At 47.7% G+C, this 20,025-nt stretch overlaps 1 protein-coding gene across 1 annotated transcript in view; it reads right to left on the reverse strand.

The window, feature by feature from the left end:
* The window catches only part of GLG1 (golgi glycoprotein 1), a 56,784-nt gene extending 37,748 nt beyond the window's left edge, over positions 1–19,036 (reverse strand). Inside the window, exon 1 of the mRNA XM_040329326.1 lies at positions 18,737–19,036. Coding sequence (XP_040185260.1) covers positions 18,737–19,003 — 267 coding nt within the window. The 5' untranslated portion in view covers positions 19,004–19,036. The remainder of the gene's footprint in view (positions 1–18,736) is intronic.
* Positions 19,037–20,025: the final 989 nt, after the last annotated feature.

Consider the following 20,025-nt stretch of genomic DNA (forward strand, 5'->3'; position numbering starts at 1 on the left):
CTTACCTGCTCCATGCCGCAGGACTTTGCCAAGCAAGAGGCCCAATCTTCCCCCATCTCGGTGGGGATGTCTAGACCTTCAGGCCCTGGGTTCCTATGAAGGATCCACTGTCCTGGGCCCATATAGCACTCTGGCAACAGAAACATTAGGCACCCAAAGGTTTCTAAGTTCTGGGCCCAGGGTCCAGCTCTCTAAAAAGAAAAGCATTATGGGCTATACCCCAAGGGTTTGGGGTCCGGTTACTGACCACTTTAGCGCTGAGGCTTTTTTGGACAGAACCGGTTAGCTCACCTAATCCCAAGGATGTGGAGGCAAGCTAAACCATGACTAACACCTAAGACACTGGCGGAAAAACTGAGGTACTCCTCCTATGGGAGGGGGTTATATAGGGAGGGGCATTTCCTGTTTGAGATTGCCAGTGTCTACACCTGAAGGTACTCCATATAACCCATATAGTAATGAATGCCGCTCTGTGTCCCGTGATGTACGATAAAGAAAAGGGATCCCTACAAGGATGACCGATCCCTGATCTCTCCAGCCCCACCTCCCGCCCATGCAAAAATGGCGACCGCCACCCTCCCGCCCACGCAAAAATGGCGACCGCCACCCTCCCGCCCACGCAAAAATGGCGACCGCCACCCTCCCGCCCACGCAAAAATGGCGACCGCTCTCCCGCCCACGCAAAAATGGCGACCGCTCTCTCCCGCCCACGCAAAAATGGCGACCGCTCTCTCCCGCCCACGCAAAAATGGCGACCGCTCTCTCCCGCCCACGCAAAAATGGCGACCGCTCTCTCCCGCCCACGCAAAAATGGCGACCGCTCTCTCCCGCCCACACAAAAATGGCGACCGCTCTCTCCCGCCCACACAAAAATGGCGACCGCTCTCTCCCGCCCACACAAAAATGGCGACCCGCTCTCTCCCGCCCACCCAAAAATGGCGACCGCTCTCTCCCGCCCACACAAAAATGGCGACCGCTCTCTCCCGCCCACACAAAAATGGCGACCGCTCTCTCCCGCCCACACAAAAATGGCGACCGCTCTCTCCCGCCCACACAAAAATGGCGACCGCTCTCTCCCGCCCACACAAAAATGGCGACCGCTCTCTCCCGCCCATACAAAAATGGCGACCGCTCTCTCCCGCCCATACAAAAATGGCGACCACGCTCCCATCTGATCACCACCCTCCTACAAAGATGGTGGCCACTCATCTCCCACTGCCAGAGGACTCCTCAGACTGACACCTCCAGGAGACGCTTCCAATTCCTGGTTCTGCGGATGCTCACTGTGCTGATCTCTCTACAATACAGAGGTGATCAGTAACATGAGAGGTCAGTATTAGTGATCTTTATGTAGGAGAATGTATATTATATCAGTGAGGGAGGAGCTTTATATATCTTTATATCTGCTCTGTCAGCATTCCTTATGAGACCGCAAATATCATGACAACACTCGCATCCTTCAGCATCTGGAGAGCTCCAGGACCACCCAAGGAACTGATCTCATCTCTAACACATCTGAACACGACTCTTCACTTCCGACAATACAAAGATTTCATTCCCCAATCACACACTACGGTATGCGAGCTCCGACTCCGGCCCTCCCTTCAGTCTTGTACAGACCCCTCTTTACTGAAATTACTTACTCCGATTTCACAATGTGCATTAAAAGCTCCAGCAAGTCAGACAGATCTGCCTTATTTCCTGCCTGGAGCACATCCAGTATCATCTAGTTCTTTCCTCCCCAGCCTGACTGGCTCTGAACTTCCATTCATTGGATTTCAATATTTTCAATCGCAAAGGCTCAGCATCACATGTGGGTGTTACCTAGGGTGGTCTGCATGCGAATACAACCCTCCTAGGAATGCCCACTCCTCCAGATTGACACTTTCCACCCAAATAAGTTCGATATTTGAATATACCAGCCCGCTGCTTGCATCAGGACTGAGGAGTAATGTTACAGGAACCCATTTACAGCACCCTGCCAGCCCCTCCTACCAGCCATGATTTGCCTGCATTGCATAGAAAAGCACAAAGACCCAGCAAGGACAACTGGGTCCAAAACAAGGTGTAATGAAAATGGAAAAGATTATTTTTTACGTAATTAGCATGTTTGGGTGGGGACAGAACAGGCAAAATATAAGCAGATTAACCGCATAACTTACATATATGTAAGGAAGGCGCCTCTGCTACGCAGGATCACCTACGTAGTACGTGATCCCGCACTTCCGGGTCTGGGGCGTGCATGCGGGCGGCCCACTTCTGCTGCAATTACACAGCGGCAGCTGTTCTGCAGGTACCGCTGACTCGATGTGCGCCCGCACCTGCAGATCTTTACGCAGTAAGCCAAAACGGCGATCTTCCTATGCAAAAGCAAAAGAAAAAAAAAAAAAAAATAAATCGCAGTTTCGGCAGTAGGGAAGGCATGGATCCCAAATTCCTGCAAAGCAGGGGGCAAGAATCCATGCCTATCGCCAAGTAAAAGCACCTCCCTCACAGTACACAAGCACTGGCTAGGCACAGTGTTAACCCTTTGATCACCCCTTCCCAACCAGTGTCATTAGTACAGCGACAGTGCATATTTTTAGCACTGATCACTGTATGTCACTAGTCCCCGAAAAATGTCAAGTTTGTTAATGTCCGATTTGTCCGCTGCAAAATCGCAGTCCCACTATAAGTTGCTGATCGCCATAACTATTAAAATAAATAAAAATTCCAATAAAAATATCCCATAGTTTGTAGACACTATAACTTTTGCACTAATCAACATACGCTTCTTAGGATTTTTTTTTTTAACCAAAACCATGTAGCAAAATACATATTGGCCTAAATTAATGAAGAAATTCAATTTGATTTTTATTGGATGAGTTTTATAGCCAAAAGTAAAAAATATATTTGCCCCCCCCAAAAAAAATCCGGTCTTGTTTTTATATCACAAAAACTGCAGAGGTGATCAAATACCACCAAAAGAAAAATATTTGTGGGGAGGAAATGAAATTTTATTTGGGTACAGTGTCGCACGACCATGCAATTACCAGCTAAATTAATGCAGTGCGTATTGCAAAAATAGCCTGGTCACGAAGGGGGGTGGGGTGGTAAACGTCAGCTTTGGATACCGTATGGATTCATTAGCCGTTGGGTGTGCACACGTGTCCCTATTGGAAGATTTCCCTCTATTCCTTTGATAATGGCATCTCTGGAATTCTGGCTTTACCTTCACTTCCTGTCCAGATGACAATGACGCCCAGAAGAGAACCTCAGCGAAAACCAGGCAGCGTTTACACTTCCTCGCTTTATCTAAAACTATAAAACATTCCGTCTCGTGGCACGCTGACTATTCCATCATTGAGCCGATACACCAACGCAGAGGGACATGTTGGAGCAGATCCCAATGTCTCAGCACAGCTGGGAATTGCACACAGTCAGATCCTGCGCCTCAGTATTGGCCCCTTTCATACCGACTACAACACAATCTGCCAGGCATGCAGTCAGGATTTCCCCAAGCAAGCATAGATAACGACTAACAGCTGTAAGACATTTGGGACCGGGGAACATTGCCTGCAAGTTCTGCAATTTTTATTCCAAGACAACAAAGCAGGGAATAAAATCCTGACCCCGATCCGATATTACATGGTAATAAGTGTGCGGACATATTTAGAATGGGAACGGTCAAGATAAAACCATATAGAAAACACAAGTCTGTAGTGAGGATGGAGGCGCAGAGACCAGAACAGGTCAGCAATAGGAGGCAGACAATCCCCAGAATCGACTTGTGTGAGCCTATTGTACCAAAACACACCCGACTCCATCACCGAGGGGCACCGGGTGCATTAACCGGGATTAAATGAATATCGCCAGAACTGCAGTGATCTGTAAATACAATTTGTGTATTATGTACATTCATCTATATATCCCCCCCCCCCAAACCCAAAACATGGCAGAAGAGGACAATGGTCAGGGAAAAAAGTGTCGGAGGGGGATAAGCGACACAAAGAACCAGGGTGAGCGACACCACAGAACAAGGACCGTGGTGAGGGACAGAACAAGGACCGGGATGAGGGACAGAAGGGGGGTGAGCGTCACCACAGAACAAGGACTGGGGTGAGGGACAGAAGGGGGGCGAGCGACACCACAGAACAAGGACCGGGGTGAGGGACAGAAGGGGGGCGAGCGACACCACAGAACAAGGACCGGGGTGAGGGACAGAAGGAGGGCGAGCAACAGCACAGGGCCCGGGGTGAGGGAGAGAAGGGGGGCGAGCGACACCACAGAACAAGGACCGGGGTGAGGGACAGAAGGGGGGCGAGCGACACCACATAACAAGGACCCTGGTGAGGGACAGAAGGGGGGCGAGCGACACCACATAACAAGGACCCTGGTGAGGGACAAAAGGGGGGCGAGCGACACCACAGAACAAGGACTGGGGTGAGGGACAGAAGGGGGGCGAGCGACACCACAGGGACCGGGGCGAGGGAGAGAAGTGTAGGAGGGTGCAAGTGACACGCACAGGAAATCTTACTATAACAGATTTTCCTATTTAAAAATCGATGTTTGGAAGCCGCCAAGATAAATTCGGTGACCAGTTCAACAAGAAGCAACCTCTATAAAAACAAGTACCAACGTGGGAAGACTGATGTGGCTCTGGACCAGCTGAAGGGCAGAGACTTTCATGTGATGGGAGAGGGACTCGGATGTCACTCCTCTCCAGCAGAAAGGTTATGAACATCACACGCTCTGTATTTGCAAGTCAAACTGTCTGCACTCCCCTCGGGATGTCAGGCAACAAATGGCAGCTTTGTGCAGGAGACACACAAACAGTAATAGCAATGTACATCGAGATTCCACGTCATGAAAGCACAACACATACCAGCCAAGGACACAGCGATACGGAATCAACAACTACTGGTTTAGAAATCCTTCTGAAAGACAACCGGGACGCTCCCCGCTCCCTCCTGCCCACCGGGACGCTCCCCGCACCCCAGGCCGCCTCCCGCCCACCGGGACGCTCCCCAGGCCGCCTCCCGCCCACCGGGACGCTCCCCAGGCCGCCTCCCGCCCACCGGGACGCTCCCCAGGCCGCCTCCCGCCCACCGGGACGCTCCCCAGGCCGCCTCCCGCCCACCGGGACGCTTCTTCCACCATGGCCCCCCTAACTTTAGTTTACTTCCAATACCTTGGACAGTTGGTGATGTCACCATTATGCTGCTTACGGATCCTCCATGATTGAAAACTGAAATCAATGAAAGGAGCGGGCCAGGGTAAGTCAGGCTGTGGAGGAAAGAGCTAGAGCACAGGTGTCAAACACAAGGCCCGCGGGCCGAATCCGGCCCTCCAGGCCATTTCATGCAGCCCTTGCATCTCTCCTGCAGCTGCAGGAGAGCTCCAGCCCACCTCTGGTCCTCCTCCAGACCCTGTACTTTCTGCTTTCAAGCAATGCATACATCTTCTTCCCAGCAGCAGCATAAGGAAAGGGGGTGCACTGTGATTCAAGGGAGAGTGGGGGACTCCACTTCTGATGGTGGGGTGGCTCTTGACATCTAATGTAAGGGGAGGAGATGCGCTGGACATCTAATCTTACAGATACAACCGGCCCATTTGAGGACTATTATAATGCTGATGTGGCCCACAGTAAATCTGAGTTTCACACCCCTGTGCTAGAGGATGCTGGACATTGTGAGAAGCTCACAGTGTGCAGTGAAATTAGTAAGTAATTTCAGTCCAGGCGAGGAGCCGGTACAACTGTGCAAGACTGAAGGGAAGACCTTAAGGTTGGATTTACCATTAGAGAAGTTCACTCTGCCACAGCTAGCAGCAACAATAATTCTAGACAAGGGATCACACACACACACACACACACACACACACACACACACACACACACACACACACACACCAAATCTCAACCATTGTTAGAAAAACATAAAACCTGCATTGCCAGTCACACCAATTTCTTATCTCTCGGGTAATCCAGTGCTGAGATCACAGCAATCATTCCTGGTCCTGCTTCTGCCCCACCCAACTTTCAATCTAGCCAATCCCTCACAAAGGCCATGGCAGAGCCGACAATACTCACACCACCAAATTCCCCGAAATCTTTATCTGGCTATTACTCCAGAATCCACCCAACACTGAAATGGATCAGAGAAGGCCAGACGTGGCAGCAGATTGAAATGTCATCAGACAGGAAAAGGACAAGGAGCAGATAATTATACAGCTGGGCTATTCTGAGAAGAGATGCAGACAGAGGAGACCGCACTCCGGACAGTATGAAGAGACGAGAATTAAACATCCTCCAATACTCTAGAAGACTAAAACTGAAAACACGTCACAGACAGACAGCGCGCGCTGGAGGTACAGAGCAGAGTGCAGTGTGCACCGACTGACACTCACCACTCTGCTCAAAGCAGACCTGAGAACTGAGTGATCAGCTGTCATGTGATTGCTCAGTTCTCTAGAGCCCAAAAGTTTTGGGACGCCTGCCTTTACACACACATGGAATTGAACGGCGTCTTAGTCTGTATAGTTCAATATTGAGTTGGCCCGCCCTTTGCAGCTATAACAGCTTTGTCTCTTCTGGGAAGGCTGTCCACAAGGTTTAGGAGTGTGTCTATGGGAATGTTTGATTTGTGAGGTCAGACACTGATGTGCACGATCCTGGGACAGGAAAATGTGTGTTTATATCACAGATACACTTTTTGTAGCTGCTGACTTAAAGCGGAGCTCCACCCTAAAGTGGAACTCCCGCTGATCGGAACCCCCCCCCCTCCAGTGTCACATTTGACACCTTTTAGGGGGAGGGGGGTGTAGCCACTTTCGGCCACGACGTCACCTCCCGTTGTGAGCTGGGAACACTCTGGCTCCCGCTAGAAAAGAAAAGAGCAATCAGCAGGCGCAGCGCAACTCCCGCATGCGCCATAGGGAACCGGGCAGTGAAGCCGGAGCGCTTCACTTCCTGGTTCCCTCACCGAGGATGGCGGGGAGCAGCAGATTGACAAGTGATCGCTCGTCCTCTGCTGCGGACGGCGCTGGACTCCAGGACAGGTAAGTGTCCTAATATTAAAAGTCAGCAGCTGCAGTATTTGTAGCTGCTGACTTTTAATATTTGTTTGTTTCAGCGGACATCCTCTTTAAAACACAAAAACGACTGGAACGCCACTTTACCAAAAACACTGCTTATATAGGCGCTAAGCTTTTTTTATTATAGCCTGTGTCCATGCACACATTATGCCTGTCCATCGCCTATCAGAAGAATAAGAATTAAAAAAAAAGAAAAAAAAAAAAGAAGAAGAGCAAAAACGCATCCTGGAGAGAAGTGCTGAAGAGAAGAAAAATGCGGAATGTGCCCAAAAGTGCGTCTAGCGCTGAGCAGTAATGCATTCCAATGGCCAGAATAACCCAATATTATGCCCAATAGAATGCAAGAACACTCAAACACGGGATAGACCCAAGGACATGTGCAATATGCAGCATTATCCTGCCAGGAGCTCCGGCGTTCAAAGAGCTTTTCTAGACACTGCGTGTGCATGAGGCCCTAATCCTTTACATTACAGGAACACGGGAGACATATTTGCTTTCCATGTTTACATTTGGATTCACTGTAACCTTCCACTTCTTGTCACAGAAGACCCGGGCAGGTGTGTGATCTGATCTCTATACAATTCACAATGATGCAACAACCAACCAATCACAGTCATGTCATCTCACCGAAGACAAAACGATACAAGACACACATACAGGACGGAACACACACACGGGATTTGTATTATAAGGCTGAACCTGCTCACAGAGGAATACACAGCATTACCAGCAAGTCTCAGGACTCCCCGTATGAATAGATACTCAAAATAGGCCACATTTTTCTTGCCAGAACTTTTTTTTTTTTTTAAAAAGGAGCTTTCCAATTATTAGATGTGGTAGTTGCATTTTTTTATCTGATCTGGTGATCCTACCAGTAACTGTCTTTGAACAGAACAAGCAGTGCTGCAGATGTAGCAGTTGGAGGTTTTCAACAATTTCCAACTGATCAGCTTTTATGTAAAACCTTTATCCTAAAAGGGGGAAGAAAAAAAAAAAACTTGCTGAAAGTGCTCATAAAGTGTTAGATGGACTAGCATATTTAAATACATTAACAAATTGAAGCCAAACTCCAGATAGCACCCGCCACCCCTAAAGTCCAACAATGAAGCAGTCCAACAGGTGACACCAGGGGAAAAAGGCCTGTAAAAGAAAACTAATGCAACCACCATATCTAATGATCAGTAAGCTATAATGTATTACATTTTAGGTTTAATACAACTTTTATCCCCTGCTGTATAAATCGCTTTCCCCTCCAGCTCCACATTACTATAAAAGTGCTAGGAGTCCATTCACAGGAATTGTGCAATTTTCATTGCGACTTTGGATAAGTGCAACTCTGACCAATGTGATCTTTTTATTTGTGCTCTACAGAGTCATTAGACATGTGCAGAATGAAATTCCCCACCGACAGTTGAATGGAGAAATTTATTTTATTATATATATATATATATATATATGGGGCTCGCCGTCCCCCCCCCCCCTCCATACCAGGCCCTTTGGGTCTAGTATGGAATTTGATGGGAACCCCACACCGAAAAAAAAACGTCACGGGGTCCCCCACAAAAATCCATACCAGAGCCTTATTTGAGCACCCCGGCAGGTCAGGAAAGGGTGTGGAGGATGAGGAAGCACACCTCCTCCTGAGCCATAGCTCACCACATGCCCTCAACATGGGGGGGTGCTTTGGGGACAAGCGCCCCTTCACCATAACCCCTGGTTGTGGGGGTCTGCGGGTGGGGGCTTATGGGAATCTGGAAGCCGCCTTTAACAAGAGGGCCCCCAGACCCAAGCCCCCCATGTAAATGAGTAGGGCATTAGTGCTCAACCTGTGGCCCTCCAGCTGTTGCAAAACTACAAGTCTCATCATGCCTCTGCCTTTGGGAGTAATGCTTGTACCTGTCAGACTTGTAATGCATCATGGGACTTGTAGTTCTGCAACAGCTGGAGGGCCACAGGTTGAGCACCCATGAAGTAGAGGTACCCTTACCCATTCACCAAAAAAGTGTAAAGTGTAAATAAAATAACCACCCCGGGTCAGAGGTGGTGGCGGGCGTTGTTGCCACTGGATCTACAGAGGAGTGGGCTTAAAATTCCAGGAGGGCGTCCGTTGACATCCTCCCGTGCTGCCCTGCGGTGCGCGCTTTAATCACAGAACTGGGTAAAGGACCAATTACAGTGGCCCTTTACCACATGATTAGCTGTCAGCCAATGACAGCTGATCACACAATGTAAACAGAAGCTGGTTATCGTTTTTTCCCCTCACACTGACACGAGAAGAAAAGGGGGAAGCCAATAGCTGGCTTCTGTTTAGGGACATTGGTCCTAAAATTGCAATCAGTGCTGCCCCATCAGCGCACAGAGAAGGAGAATAATTACCCATTTTTTTTTTTTTATATTTTGTTATAAAATTTAGCAAACACGTTATTTTTCAACATTTTCAGTCTTTTTTTTTTGTTTAGCAAAAAAAAATAAAAAATCCAGTGGCAATTAAATACGATGATCTGACACGATAAAGGATTCCATGAGCACTACAGGTTATGAACAGCAGATCAGCTTTCTTTGTAATTTGTACAGAGAATAAAACAGGTTTCTTTTATCACAACCATTATATTATCTCACTACCGACCCGAAAAGACGTCAGGGCTGTGTCTTACTTCAGATTTAGCTTTTATTACATGACAGGTCAACGTTAGATGATAACCTGAGACAGACACACTGAAGTAAACCTGCGTCTACGTTATTCCCTGCTCACCAGATTTCCGCTGCCACGATATCCAGATATTATATTACTCAGACATGTAACGTGCGACAACAGGACGCCGCTGACCTCTGACCTCCACACTGCTGGAGGCAGCACAGATGAGCAGGCAGAATACAGGTTAGAACAGGACATACAAGTCGTATGATGACAACACCCCCCCCCCCCAGTCATAAAAGTCTCACTTCCCAGAAGATGGGGGAGATCCCAGAGGGGACACAGGGGTCCAACAAGGGATTGTAGCCCTCAGGGGATCAATATAATACAATATGGAGGTGTGTTCTGCAACTTCTGGAATGCGGAACTACAAGTGCCAGCATGCATTGCATGCCTCTATTATGCTGACAATTTTACTTCAACAGTTTTGTTAAAAAAATAAGGCAATAAACCTGAACGTTTCCTTGTACTGCATCTTTAACTGCCATGTACTTCAGAACTCAAACCCCGGGTCATTGTTGTGACAAGAAGTTTAGTCCTGGTGCCTGGGCTGCCAACCGGAAAGTTCCCACACCCCACGTGCCTGATCACAGTGTAAATAAGAGCCATTTATCGTCTTTTCCTCCACTCACACTGACAGGCGCGAGTAGAGGAGAGCCAATCAGCTGCTCTGATGGGGGAGGGGGGTCTGCGCCTGATTGATCAGTGCAGCAAAACACCAATTAGGGATGCCCACCCAGGACCACTAGGGAAGCCAATCAATGCCCAAAAGGGATGTCTGCCAGTGCCTCCTGATCAGTGCCCTGTATTGAAGTGATAAAAAAAAAAAAAAAAAAAAAAAAACTGGCTTTTAACTTGTTTTAGCTGGCTACCAACTTTAGCTGGCTCCTAGATTCAAAGAAATTTTTTCAAGCCCCAATTTCCTTATAAAATCTTGTGTCACCTTTCTTCATCCCTTGTGACATCTCAGTGCTGCCGATCTCCTGCAGCTTCCAATTCCTGTCCACAGACACCCCAGCACTGCCTGCAGGACATTTCTCAGGGTGGGTTTCCTGGTCGTGATAACCGTGGTGTGTGTTGAAACAGTCACTTGTAGTCTTCTTTAGAAGCTCATGTTGCAGGGTGACAACTTGGGAGCACAATTGGAAGACAGGGGCAGAGCGCTGTCACCCTATGACAGGAAGAGCCTGAACAAGGACCTTCATGGCAGGGTCACCAGGTCACCAGGGATATTTAAAATAAAGTTACAGATTAAAAAAAAATAAAAAAAATAATAAAGATTGAGGGGCAGATCCACAAAAGAATTACGCCGGTGTATCAATAGATACGCCGCGTAATTTCAAAGTTCCCGCGTTGTATCTTTGTTTTGCATCTACAAAACAAGATGCAACGGCATCTGGGATTGATCCGACAGGTGTACGTCTTGGGTGCATTTTTTCCGCCAGCCGATAGGTGGCGTTTCCGTAGAATTCCGCGTTGAGTATGCAAATTAGCTAGTTACGGCGATCCACGAACGTACGTCCGGCGCTTTTTTTTACGTCGTTTGCATTCGGCTTTTTCCGGCGTATAGTTAAAGCTGCTATATGGTGGCGTACCCAATGTTAAGTATGGCCGTCGTTCCGGTGTCGAAATTTGAATTAACGTTGTTTGCGTAAGTCGTTTGCGAATAGGGATTTGCGTAGAATGACGTCGGAAGCATTGGCTTGTTCCGGTTTAATTTCGAGCATGCGCACTGGGATACCCCCACGGACGAAAAAAAAAAAAACTTTGTTTACGTCGGGGCACGACGTATTTACATAAAACACGCCCCCATCACATCCATTTGAATTCCGCGCCCTTATGCCGCCAAAGATACACTACGCCGCTGTAACTTATGGCGCGGATTCTTTGAGGATTCGAAAAAAAAAGTGAGTTACGGCAGCGTAGTGTATCTTAGATACGTTACGGTGGCGTAGTGTATCTTAGATACGCTACGCCCGGCGCAAATATGCGCCGCTGTACGTGGATCTGCCCCTGATAGTTTCGTGATGGAGATTACATCTACTATAAAGCACAAAACCATTCTTTGGTGACTGGATTTGATATTTGGCCAATAACTATTCTTCTCCGATACACAATACACAGACCGTCACAGGGCAAAGCCTCCCACACTAAATATGATCAAAAGATCAATCACTTGATGACTTCACGATGTGCAGTAGGGTTTTATATCAGAATCAAGCAATATTCCTCGATCAGATCATTGATCAGAAGAATTGCAAAGTTTGATCTGTCAGAATTGGGTCGTGATTTTAGAAAAAACAATGAGACAAGCTCCATCCAAGAACACTCATCATTCCCGGTGTCAGGAATGTCACAGGAGGATGCTGCTGCCTCTGGAAAATGAGCGATTCCATCAGCCCCTGGGGCGATCCTCGCACGACCATAAACCATCTAGAGGAGAATTCAGCTTTCAGACACTGGTCACAGATGGTGCCAAGATGTGGGGACATCAGGGGAAGAGCCAGAGATCACCAGAAATCTTTGTAGAAATGTCCAGATTTATGGAAGACCAACTGTGCAAGTTTCGAGATTGTGGGACAAAAATAAAGACACCCCGAGTCCCAGACTTATCAGAAAGCAGTCACATGCTCAGCTCACCAAGAATGATGAGACAGATAGTGACTATCAGATGCCCGTCACTTCCTGTGCTAATCATTAAAGTGGAGTTTCACCCATAAATATAACATTACATCAGTACTTTTAAAAAAAATGTCATTAGTCCTTTACAAATTTTTTTTTTTTTTTAGATGCCTTCAAAGTGTTGTTGCTAGGCAGAATAGTTAATCTTCCCACTTCCTGCACCTAGGTGCTTAATGCACCGCACAGACTCCTGGGAATGTAGTGGGTGTAACTTTCCAGGAGTCTGTGCACTCACCAGTCTCAAAGAATCATGTGACTTGGACAGCACAGGTGCTGAAACCTGATCTGACACTGCTTGTGCAGCACTGAGCATGTGAGAGATCTGGAAGGCTGAAATCCAGGAAGTCATACAGTCTGGCTTCATGATGCCCACACTTAAGATGGCCCCAGTCAATTTCTATTTTATAAAGTGTCTAAATGCTGTAACAACCTAACAAAACGGACCTTAGTTTACAGATTAACGTTACTAGAATACATTAAGCTTGTGTATTACAGGGGTATTTATATTTAAAAAGTGAAATTGTGGCCGGAACTCCGCTTTAAGTAGACTCTGAAGCTCCAACAACGCTGGAAGGAAATTCATTGATCAGACTCTGGCTACTGATAATCAATGCATGCGATTGAGAACTGCGGCCTCTACATTCAGTATGGTGATAGTCCTCCAAGTGCCATCCTCTAAGGCTGCATTCACACCTGAGCGTAGGTCGTTCGGTCGTTTTTTTCCGGCGTTTTGTCGCACGTATTCATGCTTATTTGCGCGTTTGCATACAGCCTCGTCCGACGTTTTTTTATTTTAGCCAATAGGAAAAATGATCACCTTTTCATCACTTGTTGCTATGTTGGTAGATTTTTTTTATCTTCTGCCTGGGTGAAATGTTCTATTGATTAAAGCGACGAAACGCCCGTAGCAAACGCTCATTGTCGCGCTAGTATCGAGCGTTTCCATTCTTTCTATGGGAAATGGAAACGCTCAAAATGCCCAATACGCGCAACAAAAAATGGTCCGGGACTTGTTTGAGCTTCAGGCGTTCGGCGTCAGGCGTTTTGTAGTGGAGATGTGAACCATCTCCATAGGGAATAATGTATTTTTTCCAATTTAGCGTTTTTTAGCGTCGCGCTTCAGGCGACAAAATGCTCAGGTGTGAATGCAGCCTAAGGAAAACCTCTATGATCTTTAGCCAAGGATTTATGACAATAGTGTATTGTGTGTTCCACCAAAACTGCACGACACAAACTTGAAGTTATACTAAAAACACACTGAAATTTACATTGTTCCTTCTCTTATTTTAACCCCTTCAATACCAGGCACTTTCACCCTTTTCCTGCACAGGCCAATATTCAGCGCTGTTGCACTTTGGATGACAATTGCGCAGTCATGCAACACCGTACCCAAAATGTAATCTACATTTTTTTGGAGACAGCGCTTTTTTGGTGGCATTTAATCACTACTGGGCTCATTTGTTGCGCAAATTATTTTTTTTTTAAAAAAGAAAATAAGTTTAGTTTGTTTAAAAAAAAATTAAAGATGACATTTTTCTCCTTCACTGATGAGGCTTTACTGACAGACACTGATGGGGCTGCATTAATTATCAGTGCAGATGTCCCCACTGGGGAAAGGCGCTCATCGGCCTCCTCACGTGATGTTGGTGTGAGGAGGAGAGAAATGCCGATTAACCAGCATTTCCTATTTACTCTGATCAGCCGTGATTTGACACAGCCACACATTACACAGAAAAAAAAAAAGTCATAAGCTGTTTACCACGATTGGCACAGCGGTGTATCCACGCCACCAATCGCTGCATGCCCCTGGGGACGATAAAGCCCCCATCCGGCTGTCGATCCGCTATAGGCCAGGCGGAAGGGGTTAAAAACCAAACATCCAAGTACCTTTTTCCTAATCGATATACAGCCGTCACATGACTCGGCTCTCTCCCAGCCTGTCTGCAGGGAAACATAAGCAGGAGGAACTTCTAGTCCTCTGCTGCTGGTCACATGTTCAAAATAAACAACCTTTGGAATACAGAGTAAAAATAAATTAAAATAAACAGTTTTAAATTGGCAAATATATACAGTATATTACCAAAAGTATTGGGACGCCTGCCTTTACATGAACTTTAATGGCATCCCAGTCTTAGTCCGTAGGGTTCAAAAATGAGTTGACCGCCCGTTGCGGCTAAAACAGCTTCAACTCTTCTGGGAAGGCCGCCCACAAGGTTTAGGAGTGTGTCTATAGGAATGTTTGACCATTCTTCCAGAAGTGTATTCGTGAGGTCAGGCACTGATGTTGGACGAGAAGGCCTGGCTCGCCATCTCCGCTCTAATTCATCTCAAAGATGTTCTATCGGGTAGAGGTCAGGACCTTGCAGGCAAGTCAAGTTACTCCACCCCAAACTTGCTCATTTTTTTATAGAAGCAATGCAGCACCTGAGCACCTTCTCCATGTCTCTGCACCAATAGGAAGCCCAGAGTATGGGCCAAAATATTCCACGACAGATGACCCCCCCCCCCAGTGTCTACTCTACCAAGAGTGTGGTTGGTAAAGACAGACACATCATTGGTTGACATTCCATTTACAGTCAGATTGGGTGGAACTCCGCTTTAAAGTGTTACTAAACCCAGGAGCCTGCAATCGCTATATCTGATCTCCCACAGTACACAGAAATGCAATTATTTTAGTGAATATAAACTGCTAAATACCTTTTCTCATCATCAGTATACAGCAGAGCACTAGTAGGCTGCATGACTCCTGACTTTGTCTGGACAGTGCTGATTGGCCCTGTGCTGATCACATGCACGACCCCCCCCCCCCCCCACAAAAAAAAAAAACCTCTAGCAATACATATGAAACTGAGCATGTGCAGTGCACCCCAAGGCTTTGTTCTATCAGCAGATAGATTGGGGATAGTAAAAAGGGGGAGGATCAGAGAAGACAGGATCAAACAGCGGTTTTACACAATGCAGAGGTTTAAACCCCTTAAGTTCCACAGCGAGCATAACAAGAATGCTTTACTGCATATAGACCGATTTTACCGTTTTGGGTTTAGTAACACTTTAAAGTTGCAGCGATTCTGAAAAGGTGCAACTTCGGTACGGAGAATGTAAAGTCAGATCAACGTCGCTCCAAAATCAAACTGGAAATTGTGTAACTTTGGAGGTGTGTTAATGTGTCACATCCGGGTATGTTTAACAAAGAGCAGAACAGCAGAGTCAGACTGACCTAAAAAATCCATTGTCCGAGCATAAAAGTCATAGACTTGATATACAAAAAAAAAGAAAAAAAAAAAAAAAAGAAGAAGAATCCCATAATCGGCTATATAACCCCTTCCTGGGTCATTCACAGACTAATGGTCTACCCATTCCCCCGTACCCCCCCATTCCCCCAACCCAGTCCCCCGCACCCCTCCATTCCCCCAACCCAGTCGCCCGCACCCCTCCATTCCCCCAACCCAGTCGCCCGCATCCCCCCAACCCAGTCCCCCGCACCCCCCCATTCCCCCAACCCAGTCCCCCGCACCCCTCCATTCCCCCAACCCAGTCCCCCGCACCCCTCCATTCCCCCAACCCAGTCCCCCGCACCCCTCCATTCCCCCAACCCAGTCCCCCGCACCCCTCCATTCCCCCAACCCAGTCCCCCGCACCCCTCCATTCCCCCAACCCAGTCCCCCCGCACCCCTCCATTCCCCCAACCCAGTCCCCCCGCACCCCTCCATTCCCCCAACCCAGTCCCCCCGCACCCCTCCATTCCCCCAACCCAGTCACCCCGCCCCCATCCCAGTCCCTCGCACACCTCCATTCCCCCCTCCATTATCCTGGATGTTCAGGCTCTGGGGTTATCTTACTCATTGCGTCAATACAGAATGAGTCCCTACTACAGAAAAATGTAGCCATTGAAGTGGAACCCTCCATACACATCTACTGTACAAGTAGAGAACCATACAATCCACAGCTATAACCGTACATTACTAATCCAATATATATATATATATATATATATATATATATATATATATATATATATATATATATATATATATATATATATATATATATATATATATATACACACACACACACACACACATATACACACACACACATACATACACACACACACACACAGCAGAGCACCTCCGATTGCTGGGAGTCACGGCCCCTTTATCTCCAGTAATCAACACATTAGCCGCCTATTGTAAACAGAGGAATAAGGAAATTAGGAGAGAACATTTCCCAGAGCAGAGCTTGTATAATAAATCTTTTCATAAAATAAAGTGAAGTTGCACATTAATAGGTGTGTTTATAAAGTGAACGATGATAAAGCTGACTTCCTCCTCGCACACAATATCGCACTGTGCTATGACTGGCATGCAGACTCGTCAGTTTAGAAAAGAAAACTTTAACCAGATGCCGACCAACATTACACCCCGGGGGGGGGGGGGGGGGGGGGGGGGGTGACACCTCATAGGATGCTATGGGCAAAGTCTGTATTTCCTCCCAATACAAGAGAAGGACTGTACTGCTAATCCAATGTCTCAGCGCACCAATGGCAGCGTTTGTGTTCTGTAAGACAGGCCAAGTTTTCACATGACACCCAGATCAGCAGATGCCCATTGGTCTCAATGGTGTGGATGAGGCTTTGGGCACAGAATAGTGAGGGGTGGTTGTGCTGAAGACAAAGCAGGACTTATGACCCGTGTGAACGCCAGAAACACCAATGTAGACAATCACTGGATAGCCGCAGGAAATCTCCCCTGCAGGCTGAATAGTGTGCACTGAGGATGGCACCACTGAATTCTCAGAGTGGGCAGAGAAATCCAGCCAGACCCATCCAACAAGAACCACAAGCAGAACAATATGCCCAAATATTCTACTAAGTTTATTCTTCATCAAAACAAGTCTGGCCAATAGGCTGCAATTTAATAAAGGCCAACTCTGGGATCAGTGTCTTATCAGCTCTTTTCCCATCTCCACAGCGATGTCACTTCCTGTCCCAGGGACCCGCCATGTGTGTCCAATCCTCATCTGTGCAAGGACTGGTCCAGCCACCGCCCTCCTGTACTTCTCAGAGCCAATGGCGGAAGGAGTTGTGGGTGGAATTATTAAATACACAATGCTTAGGCCCACCCACTCTGCTACCAGCTCCGCCTCCCTGCGCCACATGTAAGGGGACAGGAGCGCTTCAGCTACCCCACTGATTGTTGGGGAGTGTAAGTGTATATTATGGGATGTATAAAAAGTATATGGGGTGCATAGTAGTGTATATGGGGTGCATATAATGGGGCGCACAGTAGAATATGGGGTGTATATTATGGGATGTATAGGGTGCATATAATGGGGCGCACAGTAGAATATAGGGTGTATATTATGGGATGTATAGGGTGCATATAATAGGATCTATAGTACATAGGATGTATATAGGGGATGTGCACAGTATACAGAGGGTGTACATTATGGGGGTGCACAGTATACAGGGTGTGTACATTATGGGGGTGCACAGTATACAGGGTGCACATAATATACACCCTGTATACTCCATTATATACACCCTGTATACTCCATTATATACACCCTGTATACTGTACACCCCATAATGGGGTGTACAGTATACAAGGGTACACTATACAGGGTGGTGTATATTATGGGGTGCACAGGGTGTATATTATGGGGGTGTACAATATACAGGGGGTGCACAGTACACAGGGAGGAGTATATAATGGGGTACACAGTATACAGGGTATGTACATTATGGGGGTGCACAGTATACAGGGTGCACATAATATACACCCTGTATATTGTACACCCCATAATGGGGTGTACAATATACAGAGGGTGCACAGTATACAGGGAGCATATTATGGGGTGCACAGTATACAGGGAGCATGAGGTGCACAGTATACAGGAGGAGTATATAATGGGGTGCACAGTACACAGGGGGGAGTATATAATGGGGTGCACAGTATACAGGGAGTATATTATGAGGTGCACAGTATACAGGGAGGAGTATATTATGGGGTGCACAGTATACAGGGAGGAGTATATTATGAGGTGCACAGTATACAGGGAGGAGTATATAATGGGGTGCACAGTATACAGGGAGGAGTATATAATGGGGTGCACAGTATACAGGGAGGAGTATATTATGAGGTGCACAGTATACAGGGAGGAGTATATAATGGGGTGCACAGTATACAGGGAGTATATTATGGGGTGCACAGTATACAGGGGGGTGTATATCATGGGACACATTAGGGGGGTGTATATCATGGGACACATTCGGGGCTGTATTACCTCACGGACATCCTGCAGACACTCCAGCACGGCCAGGTTGTTGGTCCAGGCGCTCTTCGGACACAGGCGACTGATGTCCTCCCGGCAGGCCTCCTCCTCGATCAGGCGGATGCCGGGCAGTCTGCGGGCCGGAGAGGCGGGGGCGCCCGCAGCTACAGCAGCGACGACGGCCGGGGGATCATCGACTCGGGGCCCCGTGTCCCCCAGAACAGCGGTCAGGACCGCCAGTAAGCAGCACAAGACCCGGACACGTCCGCAGGCCGCCATCTTGGATAGAGCCAGTCACGGAGCTCAGGCGCGGCACCGGGGAAAACTGGAGCGTGCGCGTCACCACGCCGACCCACTACGCCATGACGACAGCCTCTGCCCTCAACCAACATGGTGGGCGCGGCGTCCTGTGTGAGTTCACCCCACACAATGCCAGAGGGCAGAATGTCTGTGAAGAATAACGTTTTCATTGTTTTGTAAAGAGCAGGAGAGTGACCTATTTGTTTTAGCCCCTATTAGTTTTTTTAATTTTATATAATAAATGTGTGCCATTAGCGAGAGTTAGCTGGGCCCCCCCCCCCCCCCAATAGCTGGTTGCTAAGGAGCAGGCTGGGAAGCTGTCCTCTGCGTCCTCAACAACAGATGACGCATCAGCTGTCAGCTGAATGTAAAAAAAAAAACAATAAATAAACATTCTATCCTATAGAATGAATGAACACCTAAACGCATTGCCAAAACACAGCTTTAGGAGCATGCGCCTCCCCGCCCCTTTAAGGGTGTTAAAGGGGTTGTAAAGCTTCGTGTTTTTTCCCCTAATGCATCCTATGCATTCCCGAGCCCCCAGTTTACTTACCTGAGCCCCGAATCTCCGTGATCCTGCGTTGGCTTCCCCCAGCTGTTGTTGTCTCTTCATTGGATGATTGACGCCAGCGCAGCCATTGGCTCCCAGTGCTGTCAATCAAATCAATGACGCAGCGTGCCAAGGTAACCCCCTCGGAAGAGAGCTTCCCAGAAGGGGCTAGCTCTTGCGGGGAAGAGCTGCTGTGGGACCCCAGAAGAAGAGGATTGGGGCCACTTTGAGCAAAACGAACTGCACAAACTTTTAGTGTCACTTTAAGATGCCTGGAGGCGGGGCAGGATCAAAATAACAAACATGCCTATACTTACCCGCTCTGTGCAATTTTTTTGCACAGAACAGCCCTGATCCTCTTCTTCTGGGGTCTCCCGCCAATCCTCCATGCCCCTCCTCTTGGGCAGGGTGCCCTCACGGAAAGCCACTTTCTCTGGGGGCACCCATGCAT

Source organism: Rana temporaria, chromosome 11, assembly GCF_905171775.1.
Source record: "Rana temporaria chromosome 11, aRanTem1.1, whole genome shotgun sequence".
Lineage (NCBI taxonomy): Eukaryota > Metazoa > Chordata > Amphibia > Anura > Ranidae > Rana > Rana temporaria.